Raw genomic sequence first — 27,110 nt, forward strand, 5'->3', positions numbered from 1 at the left:
GTTACTGAGTGCTGCCAATTACCATTTCTTTTCAAGCAAAGGAGTTTCATGTTATGTTCAGGTTTAGGAAGCTAACAGATTTTTTAAGATGAAAATGGAATTGCTCAGTCAGGACGTGATGAGCCTTTAGAAATGCAGACACTCTTTCCAAAGAGAATATTTACCAAGTGTTTATTGAGGTTTGGTGCATGGATTTGGGTTTTGTTGGTTGGTTGTTTTTGGGGTTTTGTTTGGGTTTTTTTTTGGGTTTTGGGGTTTTTTTTTTTTATATTTGGGGGGTTTTAATCATTTTTTCTTTTTCATACTGGCTGTTGTACCTTTATGTCACAAAATGTTTGAAATCTACTTGTAGAGCTCCACCTATTAGCAGAACTTTGCTGAACTTTATACTCCTCTCCTTGCTGTAAATATTCAGTTTTTCTTTAAGCTGCAAAATTTAGGTCGAAGTCTCTGGATGATTAACAGGGAAAGGTCTTTCACCTGAGCTGCATATTGTTACTGCTTTTCAGGTAGATTCATGCACCCTCCTTAATTACTGTTTTGCTGCTCTTCCCTGTTACTGTGAAGCTCATTCTTCATATAGAATTATTTTGATTGGTAAATACCACTAAAATCATTGAGTCCAGCTGTCACAATGGTTTCTGCTTGGCAATAGTATCCTCAAAGAGGAATTGAATGGAGTATTCTCCAGGGCTCCCCTTAGACTCATCAGTAACCTCTTTCAGAAGTAGCGACCTCAGAACTAAATGGTTGCAGCCATGTGGGTGAGCAGTTCTGCCTGTATATTACCAGAACCTTCCTTTCATCCTCTGTGGCTGGCAGGCTTCTTCACCCCATCATGTGTGGGTGGCAGGCTTCTTCACCCCATTATCCTATCCTCTGTAGCCGAGAAGTGAGGGAGGACTTGCTCCAAAATGAGGGTGCTCATCTGAAAGGGACATTTCTAATTTCCAGCTCTGGGGCAGTTTGTTTTTGTGTCATCACAGGTTCTTACTCTCTGCATCTTCACCTTTTCCTTATAATTTATCTTATAAATATTGTTTCTGTTCACTCCCAGCACCCACCTGCTTGTCATGGAGCTGCTCAGGGCCCAGGACTGGCACAGTCTCTTCTGTTTAGTGTGGCTCCTTCAGAGGGAAATGGAAACTATCTCCCTCTTTTCTGAAATAAATAGAGAGGCATTCTGACAGGTCTGGACTGCTCAGCATATCCAGGACCTCTTTGCTTTCACAATTTATTGCTTTGCTGCAGTTATCTCAAGATCATTTGAAATGCTCAGGAAACAGGGTGATTGCAAGATTGAAATGGAATCACAGAACTTAGAGATTGGAAGGGACTTCCAGAGATCACTGAGTCCTCCTTCCCTGCCAAGGCAGGACCCCCTAGTGTAGTTCTCACAGGAACGTATCCAGGCAGGTTTTGAATGTCTCCAGAGGAGGAGGACTCCCCAACCTCTCTGGACAGCCTGTTCCAGTGCTCTTGTCACCTGCACTGTTAAGAAGTTTCTCCTCATGTTGAGGTGAAACCTTCTATCATAGAATCATAGAAACCTTCTACGTTCCCGTTTGTAGCTGTTGCTCCTTGTCTTATTGCTGCTGATGACCGAAAAGAGATTGGCCCCAGGCACTTGACACCCACTCCTCAGATAGTTGTGCGCTTTGATGAGATCTCCTCTCATTCTCCTCTTCTCCAGACTAAACAGCCTCAGGGCTCTCAGTCTCCCTTCGTAGGGGACATGCTGAAGGGGCACGGTGTGTGCTGATGGAAAATGCAGCAGCAGAAGCTATGAAGTTGTTCATGTCGGAGGGGAAAGCAAGGCCTATTAAAGCTTTCGGGCTCCCAGATCAGTTCTTCAAAATTAAGGAGTGAGTCTTCGCCCCAGATTAGTGATTACAAAAGGAATTAAACTTGCCTTACAAGGACAGCTGGAGACAGACTGGGTACCATGGTAATGAGCATGGGGAGCCTGCAGAGAAAATCCTGTTGCGGTGGGAGTGGAGGTGCAGGTATTATTCCAGCAGACAGTGGTCGTTCAACAAACTTGCTCCTGCGGCCACAATGCCTTCCCCACACCTGCGTGGCTTCTCAGAACCAGCAAGTGAAGTGAGCCAGTTCATTTGCAAGTGTCTAAATGGTTGAAATGGCAGGGGAAAGGGTAGGAATAGGAAAGCAAAGTGAATAAACGTGCCGTTTTCATTACACTGCTGAGCATGCAGTCTGCTGTGTTTGTAGGCAGGGAAATGGAGCACCAGGGCTTTGGAGGCTGTTTGAGACAGGTGATCTGCTAGTTTGAGTACAACCAGGCAACGTTTCAGTTAACCACCAGTGATTGAGGAATGGTGCTGAAAGCTTCTTGGGTGCTCCGTTTCAGATATTCTGTGCTGCAGGCTTCTCATCTGATGAGAGGTTTCACAGAAAGAGCATCTGTAAAACAGCAGCTTGGCCTCTTACATAGCTACGGATTTTTCAAAGAAAAGGGGGGAAAAAAAAGATTCAAAAGGTCTTTCCTTAAACCGATATGCACTGGTATTCAACAAGAGCCTGCTGTGCAGGTTTATCCTGTTGTTACCGAGAGACAAAGGAGACAAAGAGCTCCTGATGGGCATTAGCGATTTGAGAGATGCCAAATTTGTGTGGGTTTTGTGGAGCAGATTGCTGAGAGACCCTCACTACCCTGCCATTCCCACCTTTAGGGAAAAGGAGGCATAATGAGATTTACTAACAGTATGTTTAATAAAGGGCTGGAAGGGGATAGGGATAAGCGGATCTCAGACACTTTTAAATCTCGTTAAAAAAAATTGCGGTTCAGCTTGAGCTGGAAATAACAGTGGCTGGGAGCAAGCGGTGCCTTTAGGTACAGCTGCGTGCACAAACACAGAGAGCCAAGATGATGCACGCTGCACTGGAGGGACAGGGAGCTTCATTGCGCTGGGTTACTCTGGGAGACAAAGCCACGGTGCCAAAAGGAGGGAGGGTAACACTCCATTTAACAATGTAGGGGCTGCAGCGTGAATCCCGACAGCCCACGTGTGGCATTAAGAAGTGATGCTCAGTGCCTGCAAAGGCCTGGCAAAGCTGGCGTCCCAGCCAGCACACCCTCCTTGGGAATCTGCCTGCTTGAGTTGTCTTGTCATCTCTGTGGCACCTAATTTCTGGGGTGGGGTGGTGGCTTTTTGATCAAGGTAGAATATTCCTAATTTAACAGGTGGAGAGGCTTATTGTTAGCAAAGGCACGATGAATTTTGAGAGGCAGCTCTGTGGTGGTTCTATCCTTTCAGACTCTACTGTTGTGCTCAACCTGTGCCTGTGCGTTGCAGTTGGGTTGTGAGGGGAAAAGCTGCCCACTGACAAGGTACCGACAGGCTGCCGTTGCTCTGTTTGTTTCAGGGCTTGGAAAGCTGCAGGTTGGGTAGTTTTGCATGTAGAGCCATACAAAAAGACAGCATAAATCTTTTATGTGGTAGAATTTTATGTGTTTAAAAGGGTCAGTCATCCCAGATGGAGGTGTCAAGCAGGAGTCAAACTGAGCCCTTGTATCACAGACAGCTTCAGTTTCGAAGCGAAGCAGCATTTATAACGCTGCTGAAACCCAGCAGTAAACAAAGTACATGAAAGCTTGACAGCCACATTAGCAAAGAACTACAGTGGAATGAAGGGAAGAAGGGAAAAAAAAAATCATTGCTGGCTATTTGCAGAACAAGAGAAATGGAACAGGCTTTGACAGATAAGACAATGCAGCTGTGGGTCAGAAGAGCATTGTCTTTTTTTGTGTGTGTGTTTCTGCAGATGAAAAATGGTGCCTTCACATTTTAACCAGGGAAATTTGGATTTTAACGAGCCTCCATCTCTCAGAGTCTCCCAATTATGGGAAGCGTATTTACAGCTAAACCCAAAATAATAGATTTTATTCAGTGGGTATGAATCAGGGAAATCAGAGTGGTTCAGAATAGCTGCAGTGTGGTTTTTCATAGTGCATAATGACAGAGGTGATTTTTTTTTCCCCTCAAAGTATAGAAGCAACTGCTCTACAAATAATTTACAACTAATGAACTTCTTCCCCTGGTTGCAGATTGTCCATGGGCCAGATAGTATTTTATTGGAATTTCTGTGACAATGCCCAAAATTGCTGGGCAGGCATGTTAGGGGAATAATGATCTTGCCATTTTGCCAGTAAAAATAGCTGTAGTTGTCTGGATTGTTGTATTATTGATAACTCTCTTCTTCCTCAAATAATCAGGATGATCTTAGGGCCAGGACCTCCCACTGAGCTGCAAGAGTTCTAAAATGGGGGAATACTTAAGTTATCTTAATGTTGCCTTATTGCGCTGACAGACCTCCTGCATGCATGAGATCTGGTTTGCTGTTTGCCTTAAAGCTAGTCTATGGCCTCAAAACAAGCTGGTAACTAATAGTAGAAATCCTGATTCAGAGCCCTTACCCTCACCTGGTGTGCAAAGGCAGTGCCAAGAGAGAGCCATCTCCCAAGCTCCCTTTGATAGTCAGCAAAGAGAAATAAACTCCCTTAAAGTGGGCAGTTTAGAGCAGGAACCCAATTCAAGTGCCTTCCAGGAATGATTCATCGATTCTGAAGAGACTGTGTTGGGATTTTGCTTTGAATTACCTGGGAGAAGAGCCTGCCTGCCCCTCCTGGTTACAAAGGCTCCTCGGTACATAACAAAGCCTTGCTGGTGATGAGATAGAAATGAGTTTTATGGATCGCTCTGTGTTAACAGCTTCTAAGCCTGCATAGTTGGCCCGGTTTATCACTTGAAATAGGTGTAAACCTTGTGCAAAGGGAGGAGGAGGAGAGTTAACTTTTTACTTGTTAGGGTTTATCAGGGCTGTGGAGGATAAATATCTGACCTTCGGATTTGGGCACTTTTGAAATGGATGCTCATGTACCAACAACCACCACATCTTCTTGTTAATCTCTTTCTCTAGAGAAAGAATAGTGCATTAGCTGTAACCACGTGGAGCTATTGACAGGTCGTGACTGTGAAGGAGACAAAAAAGATGAAATAGCCATTCAGAGGTTTCTATCTCCCAGTATATGCTTATTTTGTGCATTTCAAAAAGATGTGAGCCATCCTTGCCTGCACCAGAAGCCTGTTGTCATTTAGTGCTAGGCTGGTTCCACAACCTTGCAAAGAGTTCAGGTAATGAGCTCTGTCAGGAGTGCAATTGGAAATGGTAATTGAAATTGAAACTGGTATCTCCCAGCTTCCCTCACCTTTGGTAACTCTTAGCTCCTGCTTGGAGACCTGAAATACCTCACTTATTTGTGCCCTAACCCGAAGCAATCAAAACAAGCAGGTGATGGGGGGGGGGGAGGCTCTAGGATAAATTGGTTGTCAAGGCAGTTCTGGTATTGATCGAGTTCTGCTGTTTATGTGAAAGAGGTTTGTTTCTGTGTGGCACTCGAGTTTGCTGCAGGGTGGAGAAGAAGCTTTTGGGATAATACCCTTTCCACATGCACAGCAGTACAGTGCATGTTCCTGCCCCCCCACCCACGGTAATAGCAAGGGAACAAAAATGAGTATTTATATTTACTGAGGGTGAAAGTCTTCCCAAGACTTGGACAATGTTATGTGCAAGCCTTCTCCCAAGGTTTGCAATAGTGCTTAGCTTTGTTATGCTTTAAAATATCTTCTGACTTGTTTGTCCCTGAATGTTGTTTCCCACTATCATTTTCTTGCTGACAACATCCACTAATCAACATACACTTATAAAACCACCTGATACAAGTGTAACCCCCTCCTAGAAAAAAAAGGGGGGTCAGATAGTCAGACTCAGAATGAAGGTTGAAAAAGCAAAACACACACTAGTGCTCTTCTGACAATGTTTATGGCTCTAAGTCTCTCAAAAAGTCATTCTGCAAGTTTGCTGCTGCTGTCATTCCTCTATACAATACCTCTCTAGGGCTGCCCACCCTGAAAGGTGAGCCAGTAGCTTTTGGCATTGAGGGCCCTCACCTTCTGCCTTTGTCCCTACGACAGCAGCTCTAATTAGCTCACAATTTAAGAAAGATGTTGAGGTGCTTGAACATGTCCAGAAAAGGACACCAAGGCTGGTGAGGGGGCTGGAGCACAGCCCTACCAGGAGAGGCTTGAGGGAACTGGGGTTGTTTAGCCTGGAGAAGAGGAGGCTCAGAGACCTTATTGTTCTCTACAACTACCTGGAGGGAGGTTGTAGCTAGGTGGGAATTGGTCTCTCTGACAGACAACCAGTGACAGAACAAGAGGACACAGTCTCAAGCTGCACAAAGGCAGGTTTAGGCTGGATGCTAGGAAGAAGTTCTTCACAGAAAGTGATTTGCCTTTGGAATGGGCTGTCGGGAGGTGACAGAGTCACCCTCCCTGGGGATATTTAAAAGGAGACTGGATGAGGCACTTAATGCCATGGTTTAGTTAATTAGAAGGTGTTAGATTGGACTCGATGATCTTGAGGGTCTTTTCCAACCTGGTTAATTCTGTGGTTCTGTGTGCACACATGCACATGCATGCACAAAATGCCTTTAAGTAGGCTCTGTCTTCACCTAGCACAATGCCAATAGTCCTTTGTGCCTGTCATTTGCATGAGAGATTGCTGACATGGAAAGTGAGAAACCCTTCAGCAGGGTGGTGAAGCCAGTCTTGCCAGCTAGTTAGTGGGAGATCTTGGGATGAGTCCTGGGAGGTTTAGCTGCCTTTAGGAACTGACAGGAGGAGACTGAGATCTTAGCTAGTAGAGGAACTGGAAGCTGAGATGTAACCTGTCGTATCATAGCTACCTTCTTTGGTTAATAGTAGTTTAGGGGAGGCAAAGTCAGATTCAGAGGCACAGGCTGTCAGTCAAAGTGTGTTGGTGTTTGGCATCAGAAGTCTGGGTGTCGTGATGGGAAAGTCTGTGCTGCAGGCTGTGCTCGTGGTGGGACTGGTGATTTTCCAAAAGTCTGCTTTTCACAGAGCTGTTTTTCAGGGATGATCAAAATGTAGCACAACCTCAGTTTTGGTGTTCTCTTCCTTGAGTTCATAGTCACCCAAAATTTATATTGCTTTTGCTAGGAGAAGGCAGACAAAGATTTTGAATATAATTTCTCAGTCTTGTACTTGATAAATTCCTGCCACATGTGCATGGTGGGGTGATGTGAGTTTATGTTTTGCATGAGCCAGAAAAGAGCTGTGGGTGAGTGCTGGGAAAGCTTAGGCCTCTTGGTGACAAAGAAACCTCAGGAGAAAATCACACTCACACTCCTGCATTCCCTGGAGAAGCATCAAGGATTTGACATGCCTGCAAAGGGGCCATCTCAAGCATTTGCTGACATGCGGGGGTCACAGTCACAGATGTTTACAGACATTTTGTTTGTGTGGAGAGATGATTTTAAACTGGTGAGGAAGAGGTGGAGCTGGTGATACAGCAACCCACTGAAGGATTTCTGTAGTAGATATAAGTGTGCTAGTTTGAAGCAGGCTAGAATGTTTTGGTGAGAAGAACTAGATTACAGGCTGAAGAACTAGATTTCCAGAGCCGGCTGAGTCTAGTCTGGGTGATTTCTAAAGTGTGGGGGGCCAGGGAACACCCAAACCATCACAATAAGATCTATTAAAATGATGGGTGACAGTTTCGTCACTGTAAAGTCATCAATTGCACTTTCCCCTACGCTGGCCGAGGTGGCGAATTGAGCATTCTGCTGGCTCTCTTTTTGTTGATTTCTCTCTTTGCTGGGTCCTTGATGCTCTGCAGGACCACAAGTAGTGCACTGGGCGTTGCCTATGAGAACAGCATTGCCAGCATAGTGAGGCCAGAGGTGAAGAGAAGACTTAGAGGGGAGATCTAATCAATGTTTATAAATATCTGAGGGTCAAGAAGTAGGGGACAAACTCTTCTCAGTTGTGCCATGTGATAGGACAAGGGGCGATGAGGATAAACTACAGCACAGAAAGTTCCACCTCAACATGAGGATGAACTCCTATACTGTAAGGGTCACAGAGCACTGGAACAGGCTATCCAGAGAGGTCTCCTTCTCTAGAGACTTTCAAGACTCATCTGGATGCGTTCCGGTGTGACCTGAGCTAGATTTTATGGTGCTGCTCTGGCAGGGGAGTTGGACTTGATGATCTCTGGAGGTCCCTTCCAACCTCTAACATCCTGTGATTCTGTGGCTGAAGTCTCCACAACAAAATACTGACTTCCAAATATGATCAGAAAGAAAACTGTCTGAAAACCTCAGTGGTAGACACACTTTTATGGACAAAATAACTGTAGTGTGCTGAAAGACATTTAAAAAGACCCCACTCATTGTGGATTTCCACTGAGAGGACTAAGGTGTTTTATGGGGCTGAGAACATTTAGTCTCTGTTGCTAAAGACACAAATTATTTCCTCTTAAGAGTAAACTGATTTTTAGATGTCTTGGTCCTTGCTACACTTTGGTGTCTCACAATAACCGCCTGAATGTCTGGATCGCTTAGCAACCCAGAGCTTGACATCCTGTAGTTCAAACCCAGGATAGGTGCAAAAGGCTTTCTAGTGGCCACAAAAAGAAGAGGAGTGATGGAAATTAACTAAAAATTGGCTTCTCGGCATTCTAAATGGCAGGATATTAGGAGAACTGTGTATGAAACAGCAAAGCCACTTTATTTTTTTTCCATTTCAAATATTGTTAGGAGATTGAATCTAAACTTCTAGACAAGCCCGAGGCAGAAGAGATGAAAATGTTGAGTTACAGCTATAAAATGCATTTTCCTAAATTCAGATTGTAGTTTCTGTCTGACTACCCAGTGCATTTGAACTGTGACTGTTTTCACTCTGCTAGCTAGAAAAGCTTTTTGTAAGTGTGATGAGGTCCCCATCACATATTGCATTTTATAAGCAGAAGTGATTCTTCAAAACCGAGGAGGAAGGAACGGCAGGGAGGCAGAAGCACGCACCACGGTGTGGTTTTAACACTCCCAGTTAGAAAAGAGTGCAGATCACTACAGATAAGCAATTATTTGCAGACCACGACCATTCCCCCCCCACCCCTTATATCCTCTGCTCTTTTCTCTTAATGGCTGCCACCACAGAGCAGCAGAATCTATAAGGGTAAGAGCATGCTAGAAGAAAAAGATGAAAACAAACCAAGCATACAGAGCCTGAGAATTAGACGTTAGTCGGATACTGTAAGTATTGATTTTTCTCCTTCTTTGGCTTGCCTTACAGGGGTGCAAGGGAAAGAGGAAATGTCTGAAGATCCTATGGAGGTTGACCTCGCATGTGAAGCAGCAGATGTTTCAAATAAGGAAGGTATGTTGTTAGAATATTTTAATTGAGGTGGTATGCCTTTTTGGGGGGGGGTGTTTTGTACACTTCCTCTCAAACCATTCAGCGTTTCATTCATAATCTCGTCAACTGGTAGTCTTCCTGAGAGTTTACAACATCTCTACTGTCTTGGAAATCCAGTAGAAGTACTTTTTGATGCCATAGATCTGCTTCTCTAGTTGACTGGGTTTATGTGTTCAGTTGGTATGTTCAATCTACCTGCCTTGTAGCTAAACAATATTTGAAGCCCACTGTCATTTTGGTCAGGGTATCAAACTGGCCAAGGTTCCATGTGTGTGACCAAAATGCTTGTGGCCTCACACAGGAGTCAGAAGATACTCGAAAATGTGCGTAGAAGTTTCCAACTCCATCATGGGGCAAGCACTGACTGTATAACCACTCTGAACTTGCATGTTGGTCTCCTCCTAGCTTGCAGCTGTTTTCTCTTCCTCTTTCTCCTTCTGTGTTCATATGGAGCTCAGTCTGGTAGCCGAACTGGAGGTTCTCTCTCGGAGATATTTACTCTATTGATAAAACTGTGACAATTTGGTGACCCAACAGCAATTCCAGTCAGGTTTGTGGATGTTATCAGCCTGAGTGTTCTGACTTGGAAATGAAATTTCTTTGACATTGACCTCAGTGAGCAGGTAACCCTGCAAAGTCCTGGCAGAGGGCTGAGTACCAGGACACTGCTCAAGCTCTGCAATGCATGACATATTTGTTAATCAAAACAGGCGTCCTTCTAGGTTTGCAAAGAAATAATGGGTGGAGTAAGCATCTTGATGGTTAGTTTGGGTGAGATGGACCCTTTGTCACTCCTCTAGATGGACCCTGATAGCTTAAGAGAGATACAACAGAGGCTTTCCTGTTTTTTCCGCAACGGTTCCTCTTTAGCTCCAAGCAGCAGGGGTTTTGGAATTGGGATTCCAGTCCTCCTTTTACTATTGTGGACTCCTCTTATCATTGAAGGCTGATTTTTAACTCCTCCTTTAGGATCTGCAGCATTGCCATAGTAGAAATTCCAGGCATAGTTTGATACATCTCAAAGATGAAACAATTGCACTCTTTCTTCATGTTCGTTGAACAAAGAATCTAATGCTGATTTCCTTTCTCTAATGCCGGATTGTGCTGCAGCATTTGCATCAGAGGATGATTTAGGTACCAGCCTGTAGAGAAGTTTTTGGAGGCACAAGAAAAGATAGCCTACGTGAGGATTTTTTTTCCTTGCAAATACTAGAGGTTATGCTATTACTAGTAAGGGTACAGAATAAAGCCAAACCAGCCTTCTCTCCTTACCCTCTGAACAAACAAGCCAAAAAGTCATAGGCATATTAAAATATTTGAATTTCAAATCACTGGGATGGTCTGGGCTGCTTAGTGAGGACAAATCCAAATTTACTAAGAGAATATCTTAAGGGATTTCCTGCTGGAAAGAAATGGTCATACAGTTCTTCTAACAAGTGTCCTTAGCCAAGACAGCTGGATCAGCTGACAGCTTCTGAAATGATGGTCTCCATAGGTTTCTTTGTTGAAAATCTTGCTTATCTCATAAGGTCTTCTACATATGACTCAAATGGTAATTCTCCTCTCTGTGAACTTTCTAAGGTGTGTAAAAGGAGAGGAAAAGGGTGTTTGCTCAGGCCACAGAAGAGTGCTTTGCTGTTCAGGGAAGATTTCCTATCTCTACAGTTTAAGTTGCTATTAGGATAATGTTACAGGGTAGTTATTTTCTTGCAGGAACACACACACATTATATATATAAATGTGTTTTAAAAAAATCAGAACAGAAGAAAGATCAAACTCCTCCTGCTCTGTTTCATCTGAACAGTTCAGTTTGATGGAAAAAAAAAAGGGGGGGGGGCCTTAATTTTTTAATGTGTACTGGGTACAAGTTGAGATTAAAAAGAAAAAAAACAACCCCCAACCAAACAACAGCAAAGAGAATAGGTTCCTTCTGACAGTCATTTTCATGTAAATGGCCTATTTTTCTCTGATGCTTTTCCTTCCACCCCGGGAGACCTCATCACTTCACAGCTGAAAGCACAAGCATATATCACCAGGTACCCCTTGGCAACCCGGCCCTTGTGTTTTAATTCCATGTGCCCTGTCACAGCCAAATGCAGAGTTTAAACACCGTAGGTGGATCTCGATATTGGTTCATCCGGTGGGCTGGGCTGCAATGGTGATGTATTTCAGACATGATTATAATTCAAAGGGTGGTTCTCCATCAGGAAAGCTTTCTGACACTGCGCTCATCAACCCGAACAGGGACTGTTATACAGATACAGGTTGCTGCTGGCAGTCTCCATCAGCTACCAGGGCCCTGAGTATTAAGTTTTCTGTGCCCAGGAGAGATTTGCTGATTAGTATTTTTTAATGATGACAAGCTCCACCTTTGGTGTTGGTTTCCTCAATGGTATCCCCTTGCCAGCAGGTTTCTTTGATATGCTTTCCCCCCCCCCCCCCTTCTTATTCTTCTTTTTGCTTTTCCACCACAAAGCTTTAAAGATTACTAACTAGATGATGTTTTCCAGGTGGTATTAGGCAAATCAATCTCCTCACTCCTTTCATAATGGAGTTACTCATTCACCTTTTTTATTTCAAACCTTTGGAAAGCTGCATCTTTACTTGCTGACACAATAGAAGGAAAGAAAAAGTGGAACGTGGTATCAAACTTGAAATCCCCCCCCCTTTTTTTTTAAGCTTATGCAGGCTGACAAATGTGCCATCAGCAACCTGACCTTCATCTGATTCACCAAAGCAATATAAAAAGCAAAGCCTCAGCAGCTAACACCCCTCATGCTTTTTATGGTGTTGATGTAACATCCAAGAAACAAGTAACTTGCAAGCAGCCAGGTTGCGTGCTTCATCAGTGCACAGCAGGCTGAATTCAAAATAGCTGGTTTTCCTTCTAGGCAGCCCGGCGTTAGCGCTGATTGTGCTGGAGCCAAGTCATGTAGATGCAACAGGGAAGCATTGTTTAAGAAGCGGCTGAAGAAATAGGTTATGTTTGCAGAGTAAGAGTCTGACTGAGCTCCCCTTTAAATCAAGACAGTAACATTTTGGTGTCATCTGCCATCCAGGTTCCACAGCATAATGTCCTGGGGTGGGGACATGCGCTCACTCTCTTGCAGATGGTTCTAAAATTGGTTTTCCAGGCTCCTGCTTGCCTGTCTTCTCCACTTAGCTGCTGTGCCGTGACTCCTGGCTAGCTGACCTTTAAGCATGTAGCTTTCTTGGAGGGGGCAGGATGTCTTGCTGCCGACGTGCATCCACCGGCTTGGCAGCAACACAGTGCTTTGATAGATGTGAACTATTTGCTAGGTTATTTCTTCTCATCTTGCTTGCTTCTGGTGGGGGGAACAACAGCTCTTCCCTGGTTGTAATTTAAGAGCTGCAAGGCAGCTCACAGATTGAGAGAAAGAGGTGCAGATGAGTCGTCCTAAATAGGAGAAAATTTAAGGGGAAACAGACAGGGAGAGTGCAGAGGAATGGCCGTGTCCGTCGTGCAGAACTGGCCATTCCTGGCAAGTAAAGCTCTGTGTGAGGCTGCAGAAGGAGGACAGGTAAAGCTGAATTTAGGAGATATGCAGGCTCCTTGAACTTCAGGTGCTTCCCTGCGCTGTTGGTTGTTGTGTGTCACAGCAGGTACCAAAAAGACAGCTAACGTAAGGTAGCAGGTTAACAGCTCTAAAGACATAGTTTAACGGGGAGAAGGCCAGCTTTGCCTTGCCATATGATTGGATGTAGCATGCCCAGGGCTAACGACGTTGTTCTGATACTAACTCATGCTGGGAGGAAAGGAGGGCTGTGAGTCACATTCCTCCTTTACCCGATGGCAGCTCTTCCATCTGCTCTTGCAGTAGGTGCTTCGCTGCTGTGTTATTTTCCATCTAAATATAGAAGATTGTGTAGGTGGCCTCCTAGTGACATCTGTTGTTGGGGTTCACCCAGTGGTCTGCAGAAGCTTTTTCCTCAGTTAGATTTTCCTGTCCCTACCAGCATTCATGCAAAGAGCTGAGCTTAGTCACAAACACATCGGAGAAAGCCAACAGTGAAACCTGTCGATGCCTTAGTGCTTGCGTACCACCTCCCCACTGTGGCTTATGTGTTAGATGCTTTTAGCTACGGTGATGCAGGATGCCTGGCTGCCATTAGCACTGCAAAAGTGGAACTCGGTGACTCCTTTTACATCCCTGCTGGTCAGGGTCCTAGGTCCCATGCCTGCACTCAGGCTCTCTCTTGTTTCTGTGTTGCTCTTGAAGTACTCACAGGCAGTTTGAAATTTGAGCCCCTCTCTTTGACGTTCCTGCAGCATGACAGCTTACAGCATCACTGAATGATAGGGGTTGGAAGTGACCTCTAGAGATCACCTAGTCCAAAAACCCCCTGCAAGAGCAGGTCCACCTAGATCAGGTTGCACAGGATGGTGTTCAGGCAGGCTTTGAATGACTTCAGGGACATGGACTCCACCATGCCTCTGGGCAGCCTTGTGCATTGCTTCATAACCTTCAACATAAAGAAGCTCCTTCTTATGTTTCAATGGAACTCGTTATGTTCAAGTTTGTGCCCCCTACCTCTTGTCCTGTTGCTGGGTCCCATCCTCCTAACACTCACTCTTTAAGTACTTCTTCACTCCTCCAGGCTAAAAAAAAAAACAAATCCCTCAACCTTTCTTCATAAAAGAGATGTTCTAGTCTCCTAATCGTATTTGTAGCCTTCTGCTGTATCCTTTCAAGCACTTCTCTATTGTTTCTGAACTGAGGATGGGGTTCAACTGCTTGTAGCCATAGAAAAATAAAAGGGGGAAGGAGGCTTACTCATCTGAGGTGCTGGTGGAGCCTAACCTTAGGTTTCAAATCAAGATTGAGTTTTACAGGAGATCCCTGTAACACCCAGCTGAAGCGTTATGGTATTTTCAGAAAACCCAGCCAGTGCACCAGGCCAGCATAATGAGACAGAGAAAGGCTGCTGTGCACTGATGACAGCCTTCCTGTAATGGCTTTTTATTAAGCATCCTGCCTTTGCTATGCAAATGCCTGTAAAGAGCACAGCATCACTAAATGTGATGTGCATCAGAACTCTGTCATCAGAAGCAGACACTTTTCTCATTATTCATTGTATGCATCCAGGAAGCCATTATGGTGTCTACTCAGCATGTGGATGATGGATCATTTACAAATACTTCATCAAAACCCTAACAGGTGCATTGACATGCCACTGGCTCAGGAAGGCATAGCATGGAGGTGGCACAGCTATTGATTTGGGGTGCTTTCATTCCCTCCCCTTTCCTATCTTCCCATAGTTTCCAAATCTCCTATTCAGGTTTGAGGTTTTTCCCAGTCACCCCATGTCAGATGAGTGGTGTGCTGCTCTTGATACTGCAACATAAAGCAAGGTTAAAGAAGGAGGGAAAAGTGTTAATATAAATGGCTCCATTGAAATTCATTGCAGAACAGATGCCAGTGCTGAAGTAACCCTGCTCTATACTTAGCCTAGATAGGACCAATTGCACCTGCCGTAGTTTAAATGACACTTTTGACAAAGGTCACACTGAAATGACTTTCAGCCTTCTTTTTAAATATTTTCTTGTTTTCTAGCAGTTTGAGAAGTAAGATTAGTTTTGTAAAGGGATAATACACAAGTGAAGTAGTATCTGTAGGAGTATGATGTAGATGGCACCAAACTGGGTGAGAGTGTTGACCTGCTTGAAGTTAGGAAGGCTGTGCAGAGGGACCAGGCAGGCTGGATCAATGGGGCAAGGCCAGTTTGAGGTTTAACAAGGCCAAGCTCTGGGACCTGCACTTGGGTCACACCAACCCCATGCAACACTACAGGCTTGGGGCAGAGTGGCTGGAAAGCTGCCCAACAAAGAAAGACTTGGGACAGTGCTAGTTGACATCCATCGTAATGTGAGGCAGCAGTTGAGGTGGCCAAGAAGGCCAACAGCCAGATCAAAAACAGTGTGACCAGCAGGATCAGGCAAGTGATTGTGCCCCTGTACTCAGCATTGGTGAGGCTGCATCTTAAGTATTTTGTTTGGTTTTGGGCCCCTCAGTACCAGAAGAATGTTGAGGTACTGCGGTCGGTCCAAAACAGAACAACAAAGCCGGTGAAGTGTCTAGAGTACAGGTTGTGTGAGAAGCAGCTGAGGGAGCCAGGACCGTTTAGTGTGGAGAAAAAGAGGCTAAGGGGACACCTTCTTGCTCTCTATAACTCCCTTAAAGGAAGGTGTAGTGAGATGGAGTTTGGTCTTTTTTCCCAAGTAAGTAGCAATAGGATGTGAAGAAATGGCCTCAATTTCAGATGGAATATGAGGAGAAATTTCTTCTCTGAAAGAGTGGTGGGGCATTGGAACAGGCTGCCCAGGCGGGTGGTGGTGTCACCGTCCCTGGAGGTGTTCAAAAAACATGTAGACATGGCACTCTGGGACACAGTTTAGTGGTGTTGGGTTGGCTGTTAGACTTGATCTTAGAGGTCTGTTTCCAACCTAAATGATTCTGTGGTTCTATGAACTAGTATGTGTAGGAGCATGGTGATTCCTCTCCTAGGCTCCAGCAATTTGTAGTTCAAGGACACCCAGAGACAGTGGGAGCATTTCTGTAACCGGAGATGGGTCTGCATTCAGCTCACAGCTCAACTCCAGATCTTGCCAGGGACTTTGCCAGAAGCCTGCAAGTGTTGAGATCAGAGGTTTGAGCCCTTCAAAACTCTGAATCAGCCTTTGGAGGTATCCATATCTCTCTGCCTGTAGCATACAGACAGAGGAAGGTCCTCGAGCTGAGCATCTCTAATTGGATGCCAAAGTCAAACCAGGTGGATGCAGACCAAAGGGAAAATCTTGCTCCAGAGGCTTGCATTTCTAGGAATGCTGAAGTGTGCACCATGGCAAGACTGCTGGTCAGGGTTTCTGTGGAATCACAGGTTAGGATGGTTGACCCAGGAGACCTTTTTTAAGGTGTAGAATTGTTCGTGCAACATATTTCCTCTCTGGGTTAGAAGCAGTTGTTACTCAATGTGATAAACTTAGCATGCATCATGAATAGAATGTGATAACTGTCTTCTTTTGTTTCCAGCTGAAATGAATAGTCAAGTTGAAAGTATAAATGATCCTAAGGAAACAGAGCGGGAAGCTTAAGTAGCAGGTAAGAGCTTTATATGTTGTTTTTTTTTCTCCCTTATTTTCCATTTTCTGTTTGAAAACTTGCTTTAAAAATTGCCTTAGTTAAAAGTAGATTTAAAAGAGAAAGAAATAAGAAAAAAAAGGAAGAAGACAGAATACAAAGAGAGTACAGAGGAAGAGAGTTGTCTAATGTGGCCTGTATTGCACTAAAAAAAGGAAAATATCCAGCAGACTTGATTTGTCAAGTAAATATTATAGTAGCAGTCTGCAACTGTAATGGATTTAGACAGTCTTAGATCATCAGAAGGCAAGCCAGCAGCCGAGGTAAGGAACTGAAGAGTAACCGAGTGAACGGTTTTGGGCATTGCTTAGGAAAATGACAGGCAATTTGTAGCGGCTGGGAGCGAGCTCAGCTCTGCACGAGCTGTGTTCTGGGAACAACAGGTTCACGCCATGAGGGCTCTCATGCCCTTGGCTCTCCGATGCCTGCGCCACTTGCAGCACTGCCACCGCAACATGAGGCCTTCTGGAGCTTTGGGTGGCTTTACAGGCTCAGTGACGGTGCTGTGGCAGGGGCGTGTGGTGCTCCTTGCTGCAGCCGAGTTTGCTGGAGGCATAACCAGCCTCACCCCTAGATAAAAATGAATGATTTTTTAGGAAGCAGAAGCCTGAGGTTCATTCCCACTTACAAGAAGCAGTTACCATTTCTCTCTCAAAAGCAGCTTTCATGTGTTCACATGCACTGCTTGCTTTGGTGTAGGGCTCATAGATTCACAGAATCGTTTGGGTGGGAAGGACCTTGAAGATCAGCTAGTTCCAACACCCCCGGCATTGGCATTGGCAGGGACAACTTCCCCTAGACCAGGTTGCTCAAGGCCTCATCCAACCTGGCCTTGAGGCATCCACAACTTGCCTGGGCAACCTGTTTCAGTGTCTCACCACCCTCACTGCAAAGAGTTTCTTCCTCATATTCAGTCTAGATCTACCATCATCCATCTTAAATCCAACCCTCATCCAGCTTAAATCCACTCCCTCTTGTCCTATCACAACAAGCCTTTGTAAAAAGTCCCTTCCTGCCTTTCTTATAGTCCCCTTCAGGTACTGGAAGGATGCTTAGATCTCCCAAGAGGCTTCTTTTCTCCAGGCTGAACAGCCCCCACTCTTGCAACCTGTCCCCATAAAGGAGGTGTTTCAGCCTCTGATGATCTTCACAGCCCTCCTCCAACAGTTCGATGTCCTTCTTATGCTGGGGGCACCAGATTATCACAAGATGCCAATGCCATATGCAGCAAGATGCATTATGATATGCTTGTAATGGCATTCTGTGTAGCTCCAGATCTAATATAGCAGCTTCACAGCAGCTGTATCACAGAGATTTAAAATACAAGGCCCTATTACTGAGCATAGCTCTCTGTCCTTGTCAGCATACAGACGATGTGCTGTACTGCTGAAGTGAGGAATAGGCCTGATGGGGTCTTGGGGAAAAATTACTGAAGCAAAACTAGGAGGCGTCCTTGCCATTAAAATGTGGCTTCCCACAATGCTTCCTTTTCTCTCTCCTAGCTCCTGCTTTAATCAAACAGAGGAAGAGGAACTAATGAAATCTTCACTGTTAAAAATACATGGAGAGCTAATACCCTTCCTCTGGTTAAAAAAAAGTGTACCTGATGGCTATTACTGCTTTCATGCAGCCTGTAGGAAATCTGTGTTTCATGCTGCAATGTGGAAGTGGAAACGAATATCAATGACTGATTTGGGCTGGAACTGATTTTGCTCTATGAAGGCAGAGCTCACAGGAATCATACCACAATTAGCAATCAATTAATAAATCTCTTCAGTTCTCTGCTGGCACCTTTCTGAAGAAAAGCAGCCCAAACTGGGCTGTGCCATGTCTCGTGCAGCATTTTAACAGCATGAGCAGGACTGGAAGCAGGCATTAGATCCTTTGCAGCTCTCTGTTGAAGTCCTCCTGACCCTGTTGCTGCTGTTTTAATTGTGAGGTCCAAGGAGAGGATAGATCAGCCCATTAAACTTCAGGGGTCTTGCTTGGGTTTTCCAAAGCCAAGTAGATCTATTTGCTTGCTATGGTCAACACTTTAACGTGTGTTTTTTAACATATGCTCTGTGGTCTAGCACTGAAACATCTTCCAGAGCTGGGGGTCTCTGCTCTCAAGCTAGGTAGTACAGTGCTAGGGAAAGCCAAGTAACTCCAGTGAGCACAACTCCAATGAGCACAGCCGGTTTGCTATGGAGATAACCATGACTGTTGTTTACAAACTGTGTGACACATACGTGTGCTGCTCATGCCATAAAAAGTGTAGTCATCTGTGCTAGAAACATGAAACTTGGGTTCGGTGCAAACGTTTGATTTTTTTCCCTTCCCTCCTCCCTCCCACCCTTTTCTCTCCCTGGCTGCAGCAAAGGAAGGATGCAGGAGAGAAAAGACCCAAGGACCTGATGAACAGGCACTGACATCCTACAACATCATTCTTGGCAGAAAAGAGCACACAGATATGCTCCATGGGTTGGGAGGGAGGGAGCTTTGGGGAAATGAGTCTTTGCTTTAATTTCTTTGTTCTTCATTGCATTTTGTTCTGTAAGCCTGTTGGAAAGAAACATAACTTCCCAGTTCTGACAATGTTTTGCAATTATTCCTGCAATTACAACAGTTTCTTCTGAACTGTGAGTCCCTGTCATATATTGGGCCTCTTTTCCTTTTGCATCATATCATCAGTGGCCTGTTTCCAGGCCCACCCCTTTGATAGCATCTTTATCTTCTTTCCCAGTTTTGGTACTGCCTGCAGGCAACCTGTGGGAGACAGTTTATTCTCCTCCCAACCCCTCCTTTTTTTATTCACTTCTCTAGGATTTAAATAGAGAGTTTCTTCAGGAACATGAGCTGCCACAAAGGATTACAATCCACATACACTGATAAACAACCACCCTCCTTGTGCCAGGGATTTGAAAGACAAGATGCTCCACAAGCTCAGAAATACTGATTGAGACAACCCTGCATGTTGTCCACCTCCAGGCTTGTTGATCAGCAGCTCCTGCCAGCACCCACCAGCAGGTCACCATGTCCAAACCCTGGCTGCTAGAAGTGGTGCTGTCTGGGTTCCCTCATGTCCATGCTAGAAGTAGAGTTTGCACGTTAACTCTTATGATCACAAAGCTTCAGTGACTGTCCCTTTCACCTTTCTCTCTGGCATGGCAAATCACAGAATCACAGAACATTAGGAGATGGAAGTGACCTCAGAAGATCATCCAGTCCCAACCCTTGCCAGGGTCGGGCCACCTAGCGTAGGCCACTGTCTGTGTGTCCAGACAGGTTTTGACTGCCTCCAGAGAAGGAGACTCTACAGCCTCTCTGGGCAGCCCATTCCAATGTTCTCTCACTCTCACAGTGAAAAAGCTTTTCCTTATGTTCACGTGGAACCTCTTATGCTCCAGCTTGCACCCATTGCCCATTGTGGTATCATTGGACATCGCTTAGAAGAGCCTGACAATCACCCTCCACATCTTTATAAACATTAATGAAGTCAGTTCTCAGTCTTCTCCTCTAAGCTAAAGAGACACAGCTCCCTCAGCTTTTCTTCACAAGGGACAGCTAAACTGTGCCATTCCTACATTGTGCCAGGTCCCTCTTTGGGCCCTACACATAGATAACATATGTGACTTCACACAGCCACCATCCCGAGGCAGCCCTGCTCCTTCCTACTTAGCTCCATGCACCACAAAATCAGTGCTGTAAGTGTGGCCTTCGGCTGCAGGTAGGCAAGTTACCTCCTCCAGCCTGCAAGTGGCAGTGGATAGCAGGCACTCTGCATTCAAGGCATCTTTAAATACAGCTCCTAGCTTTAACAACTTCACATCGTATCTAGTGTGAGCCCTCATTATATTTTTCACTGCATATGCATGATCTCTCTCTTTTTTAAAGTATATATATATAAAAAAGGGCAATTAGCAGTTTTTTGGGTAAGATTGTCTCACCATATGTCAATTGTTCTGCCAGCAAATGCTCTGCTGAAGTTCTTAGGAAAGGGACAAGAGGGTTTTACATCCATTTCCCAACCATGCTGTAACCCAAACCGATAGACAATACACTTGATGGAAGAGCAGGCAGCCCAGGGCCAGGGTGGCATGTGCCACAAACTGTATTTTTAGATGCTGCTGGTAATAAGTTGATCATTTTGAGCAACATAATTGTTTATTTAATTTTTAAATTCCTTACAAATGTGCTTGAATCCCAAAGTAGTTATTTACTAGCTAGCATTTAAAAAAAAAAAACAGAAGAGTAGCTCCTGCAATCTGGGTTTATCCCTGCTAGGGCAGGTTTGGCAGTAAATCATCTGCCTGTGCAACAGCGATTCAGATGTGGCCCTAAGACATCTGCCTGTGGCAGTTGCTGGCTGCTGTCAGCTGCAGGTCAGTTTGAAAGGGTGTGGGGACAAGCAACAGAGAGAAAAGAAAACATGAAAAGGCCCAGGTTTCACTTGGAGATTTTGGCCCCTAGAAATTCAGCCCCTTGTCTTCCTGTGTGTGACCTCAGCATGTTTGCTTGTGCTGGGATCAGAAGAGTCTTTCAGTGTGCTGACTCCTAACTCTGTTAACCCAGGCGACACTGGCGCTAGAGAAGATCTTTGAGTTTCTCTGTCACCCATTTGTCCCAGAGATAGGTGGATGCGTAACTGAATTGGACCAGCCACAGAAGGAGCAAATGAACTGACAAGCCCAAGAATCTGGTTTATAATATTGCTATGTTTACCTAAATTTGCTAGATAGTACTGCTTGTTCTCTTCTGAGAACTCTTGACTCATAGATTCATAGAATGGTTTGAGTTGGAAGGGACCTTAAAGATCATATAGTTCATACCCCACTGCCATGGGCAGGGACACCTTCCACTAGAACAAGCTGCTTGTGGTCCTGTCCATCCTGGCATTGAACACCTCCAGGGAGGGAGAATTCACAACCTTCCTGGGCAACCTGTTTAGTATCTCACCACCCTCACTGTCAAGAATATCTTCCTAATATCCAATCTAAATCCACCCTCTTATAGCTTAAATCTATTCCCCCTCACCCTGTCACAACAAGCCTTGTAAAACGTCCCTCCCTGGCTTTCTGTAGACCCCATCAGGTGCTGGAAGGTCACTAGAAGATCTCTCCAGAGCTTTCTTTTCCCCAGGCTGAACAGCTCCAACTTTTTATGCTGAAGGTGCCAGAACTGGATACAGTACTCCAGGTGGAGTCTCACCAGAGCAGAATGGGAGAATTACCCTTGCCCTGCTGGTCACAGTTCTTTTGGTGCAGCCCAGCACACTGTTGCCTTCTGGGCTGCAAGCGCACATTGCTGGCTCGTGGTGAGTTTTTCATCAACAGACATCCCCAAGTCCTTCTCCTTGAGACCACTTTCAAGCCACTCCTTTTCCAGCCTACATTTGTGCTTGGGATTGCCCTGAAGAGGCTCCTCATTTCCTTTGAGATGTCTCTGGTGCTATTCTCTCCTATTCCTGGGGCCATGCGTGGCAGAATGTGTCATTTGGGACATGGGACTTTTTTGCTGTGCTGTTCCTTCCCCTCATTTCCAGCTGATTGCAGTTTTGCAGTGGGAGGCCTCACAGGTACATGGTGTGCATTCTGGATACTGTATGTTTTAGCATGCCCAATATGATTTTGGTTGAAGCAGGCTGTCATAATAGGTGGAGCAGGAACTGGTAAAATACCAAGGAAGGAAGGAAGGAAGGAAGGAAGGAAGGAAGGAAGGAAGGAAGGAAGGAAGGAAGGAAGGAAGGAAGGAAGGAAGGAAGGAAGGAAGGAGAATAAACACACTGGGTGTCTCCCATTTCAATTCCTCTTTTTGTGATCCTGTGAATGACCAGGAGTGAAGGGCACCCTCCATCTTGGTAAGTGAGAGAATTGTCCCTATAGGGTTTAGAACAAATCAAGTGAGCTTGACTTAAAGCTGTGCAAAATGTTGAAGACATCCAAGGTGAGCAGATCCTCATCTAGGGTGAACTGGGCTCCACAGAGCTGTGGTAACTTCAGTCAGCAGGATATCCAGGCCCCTGAACTGTAGGCTGCCATTACCTGCCAATCAGGTGTCCTTCTTGCCATTGCCAGCCTCGATTCTAGCAAGGGAGGCAAAAGGAGAGCCCCACAGCAGGCTGGCTGGCTGCCAAAGTGTGGTGGCTCAGTAAGGAGACAGACACCTTGAACTACTTGTGAAGGCTGATCATTAAAAAAACCCAACTAACTGTAAAGATGTGTCACATTAGACACTTTCTAACTCCTGACTGTAGTTTGGTTTCAGTTTTCATTTACCCTTGTTTCTTGACCAGCAGTGAGTGTTTGAAATCAGGAGCTGTTTGCACAAGGATGCAGTGGAGAAGCGTGAAGCCCAGGTAGGACATGTAAAGCAAGGAGATGTAGGAGCCGAGTAAGTCCTTACAGACCAATTTACAGCTGCATCTGCATCTGTCTGTCTTCAGGTGGGTTTTGGTTTAAACTGTTAGAGATTTTCACTGGAGTGTAGTTTGGCAGTGTGAGTTCTTCAGCTGAGCCAGTAGTTCAGGCTGGTCCCATGGCCCCTGACACAGTCTCCAGTGCTGCAGCAGGAGCTGCTTTGGTAGAAGAGCAACCATCAGACTGAGCATCACCCTGCTGGGGTTTACATCAAGGATTTTGGTTTGAAGGCAACACGTGTATACAGTAGGTGGTGTAAAGGGAATAGCAGCCCTTTGGTGCTGATCTTTGCATCCAAAGTGTCAGGATCTGCTTGATTGTTCGTTTTCCTGTGTCTGAAAGCACTGCTCCCTACCATGAGGCATGGTATTCCTCAGGCTGGTTACTGCTCTGGTGACGGATGGGTTTCCTTCCATACAGACCACCAAAGGGGATGTTTGAGATGGTTTGTAATGATGGGTCACACGTTCACTGCAGCTGAAGCACTGAGAAAGCCTTTCCATGAGTTAGCACTGTTCTGCTTTATGTACTTGAATGAAAACATAACATTAAAAGGAGAAGGTGTTTATCTATACACAATGCATGCTGGCTTTGCTTTTGAAAAGATGAACTCAACAGAGTGTGTGGCTCTATCTTCATGGGAAATAGGAGTTTTTATCGTATGATTCACCCAGGATTTGCCTTACCCTGACATTTGTGATACAAAGGAAAACTTGAAAAAAATTATATATATATATAAAGCAATTTTAAAAGGTAATTTTCTCAATCCTAAAACACATTTTTACTTCAATACAGGGAAATGTAGACTTGTTGCTTGCAAAATGTCTTCTTCTAGATGGCCTAGCAGCTATATGGGTTAAGCCATGACACTTGCGTTGCTCTGTCATTTACCTCCAAGTTATTTTTCCTTCTGTCTGTGCCACGTGTTGGAAAACTTAAAGAACCAATGCCTTTGTACTCCCATGTTTGTTACAATGAAACGTTAATAAAGCTTGTCCTGAAGATGTGGCGTTGCTGCCCATGTATTTATTCCCTCCCACTAGTGCTGACAGTGGGGTGTTTCAGTTGACAGTGTTTCAGTCTGGACAAGAGATCACCAGAGCAGGCAGCCAGGTCCTTGATTAAAGTTATTTTTCATCCCATGGTAGAGTCTTGTGAGAAACCTGAATGGAATTCTTGGGCAACATCATCAAGGAGGTCAGAGGGGAAGAGGTCACTTGGTTGGACCCATCCCTCTCACAGAATCACAGAATTAGGGTGGAAAACACCTTCGAGATCATTGAGTCCAACCTATCACCTAATACCTTCTAATTAACTAATCCATGGCACTAAGTGTCTCCTCCAGTCTCCTTTTAAACACCTCCAGAATCAGTCAAGCAGCATCAGAATCAGTCAAGCAGCATCGGAATCAGTCAAGCCAAGCCACAGAGAAATCCAGCAAGGGATCACTGCTGAATACCTATCTCACCTCCGTGAGTAAAGCCTGCTGTTCCCTTCATTCTCTGCTCAGCCTGATTGACAGTGGGGTAAGTCTGTGTTTATAGCTTGGCCTTTTCCATTTCCTGACTTCCTAAATCTCTACATTTGTCCACAACATCCTTTTGAAGAATTCCTGATCGAATTAGAATCTATAGATAAACCTGAACTAGTTCTGTGCATAGTTTGGGGGTGCGGTTTTCAGGACAGTATTTTTGTAATGCCTGGCTCAGGCACATGAATTCCCTGCCTGCATGACAGGAATGCTGACCTTTTTTGCTGGATGCAGGACCCAACTGCCATGTGGAGCCTCAGCGGCAGCGAGCCAACTGCAAAAGGGAATACCAGCAAGAGCTGTAACAACGTGGCCTCGTTGGAACCAGTTCATCTCTATCTCTGTTTTCACTGCATCTCAAGCACAGGACAGCTGAAAAGGAGGCTCCCACTTTCCCCATGCTACAGCCTGTTTCTGCTGCGAGGAGCATTTTTGTCTGCTGCAGGTGTGTACATTCAAAAGGAGAAAAAAACCCTGTCATCTAGGAGCAAGTCCTCTCTGCCCCACCCTTTTTGTATAGCACCTGGCTTTGGAGGGTGAAGAGGGGCCCATGTTGAAGGCTGCTCAGACCCTCACAGGGATGGATGTTTGTCCAGATGACGTGGATTAGGCAAAGAGCAGGTGAGTCCGGTATGGTAGGATGAGTAGCAAACTATTCTTAATGATTCTCCTGCTGCTGGCCAGACTGACACCTCCCCTTCCAGATCTTGGCTGGAAAAGTGGTAGATTTGTGCCTAGAGAAGCCTTTTGCTGAGCTGCTCTCATCAGAGGTCATAGAATCATAGAACTGTTTTGATTGGAAAAGACCTCTAAAATCATCAAGTCCAACCATCAAGCTAAGACCACCATAGCCATAAAAGAATGTCCCAAAGGACAGTCTGAGCCTGCAGAAAAGGAGGGGCCTGGTTACCACTATTCCTGCTCAGTCTTCTCAGAGAGATTGTCCCTGAGTGATTTGGTTGTCGTTCAGGGTTTCCGTGTTTTCAGTGCTTGTGTAGATTGGCTTTGATTCTTCCCCCTCCTCTTCTCTTGCACAGAAGCTTCCAAAGGGATCTTTATGACCTTGATATATCTCATAAGGTGAAAACTCTGCTTTGGGATTTTAATTAGTCTTGGGCTGCTTTTTTTGCCTTTTTTTCCCCCTGAAATAAAAGTGTCATGAGATATTTAAATACCTTAATTTCTCGTTCCATTAGGATTATCGGCAACCCCTTAAAGTGAGTGGCCGATCACTGTTAATTCCTTCAGAATTCACTGATAAAACATTTATCGTAATGAATTCCTGTAGAATAAAGAAGAAAGGAGGGAAAAAAAGAGTCCTGATGCAAATCCAGACGGTGGGAGCGGTAGTCGGGAAGGCTGCTCCACCTGGTGGCAGCTCGGGCTGCTGGCTGGAGAGACGCAGGGTCAGAGGATGACAGTGTTGGGAGTTGGAAAGGACCTCTGAAGACATTCGAGTCTACTCTGTTCTGCACTGGTGAGACCTCCTGGAATACTGTGTTCACTTTTGGGCTTCCCAGTTCAGGCGGGACAGAGATCTACTCGAAAGAGTCCAAGGGAGGGCTACAAAGACGATTAAGGGGCTGGAGCACTGCCCTGTGAAGAGAGGCTGAGGGACCAGGGGCTGTTTGGTCTGGTGAAGAAAAGACTTAGAAGGGATCTAATCACTGTTTATAAGTATCTGAGGGCTGGGGGTGAAGAGGGAGGGGACAAACTCTTCTCAGTTGTGCCCTGTGATAGGACAAGGGGCAATGGGGATAAACTACAGCACAGGAAGTTCCACCTCAACATGAGGGAGAGCTCTTTTACTTTAAGGGTTATAGAACGCTGGAACAGGCTGCCCAGAGAAGTCTCTTTCTCTGGGGACTTTCGAGCCTTGTCTGGATGCATTCCTGTGCAACCCATGCTAGATTCTATGGTGCTGCTCTGGCAGGGAGGTTGGACTTGATGATCTCTGGAGGTCCCTTCCAATCCCTAACATCCTGTGATGCTCTGAGTCCAACCCCCCTGCCAGAGCAGGAACAGGATCACAGGAAACATGACTGCCTGAGTTGGATGAGGTTTCCCTCTGGTTTATGGGGCATCATCACTCTCTCCTCTGCAAATGAGCTTTGGTAGGTGCACTGGATTGGCGTTGGAAGGGAGGGTTAATGTTTCATGCTGAGCATTTTCATATTCCTACTGCTCCCAGTGCTAAGACCACTTTCTGCTGTTAAAAGCTAGCTCTGAATCCAGTTTGTCTGGTATATGGGAAGTCCACACCCCTGACACTTGTGTTCATGCTCTGAGCTGAATATAAGCCTTGTCAAAGAATCCTTAAGGATCAAAAAGACCTCTAAAATCACAGAACTGCACAAACATACAGGTTGGGAAAACCCCTCAGGATCACAAAGTCCAATCCATATCCCTACTCTTCAAGGCGCACCCTAAACTGTATCCCCAGTCATCTAAATGACTTTTAAACACATCCAGGATTGGTGACTCCACCACCTCCCTGGGCAGCTCATTCCAATGCCTGACCACTCTTGCTGGGAATTTTTTTTCCTCCCCAGTGGCATTCCCTTTTGTTCTATCACTATTTACCTGTGAGAAGAGACCAGCACCAGCCTCTCCACAACATCCTTTCAAGTAGCTGTAGACAGTGATGAGGTCATCAAGTCCATCCATCCATGAACCCAACGCCACCATGCTCACTAACCCATGTCCCAGAATGCCTTGT

General features: G+C 45.2%; 1 protein-coding gene across 7 annotated transcripts in view; it reads left to right on the forward strand.

The window, feature by feature from the left end:
* MACROD2 (mono-ADP ribosylhydrolase 2) overlaps positions 1-23,864 on the forward strand; it is a 1,034,078-nt gene extending 1,010,214 nt beyond the window's left edge. For all 7 annotated transcript variants that reach the window (XR_010302823.1, XM_064146159.1, XM_064146160.1 and 4 more), the window contains 3 exons: positions 9,180-9,263; positions 16,355-16,423; positions 18,820-23,864. Coding sequence is in view for 6 of the 7 variants with exons in the window: in XM_064146159.1 (XP_064002229.1) it covers positions 9,180-9,263; positions 16,355-16,416 (146 nt within the window). In the remaining variant the exon portion in view is untranslated. The remainder of the gene's footprint in view (positions 1-9,179; positions 9,264-16,354; positions 16,424-18,819) is intronic.
* Positions 23,865-27,110: the final 3,246 nt, after the last annotated feature.

Source organism: Pogoniulus pusillus, chromosome 7, assembly GCF_015220805.1.
Source record: "Pogoniulus pusillus isolate bPogPus1 chromosome 7, bPogPus1.pri, whole genome shotgun sequence".
Taxonomy (NCBI): Eukaryota; Metazoa; Chordata; class Aves; order Piciformes; family Lybiidae; genus Pogoniulus; species Pogoniulus pusillus.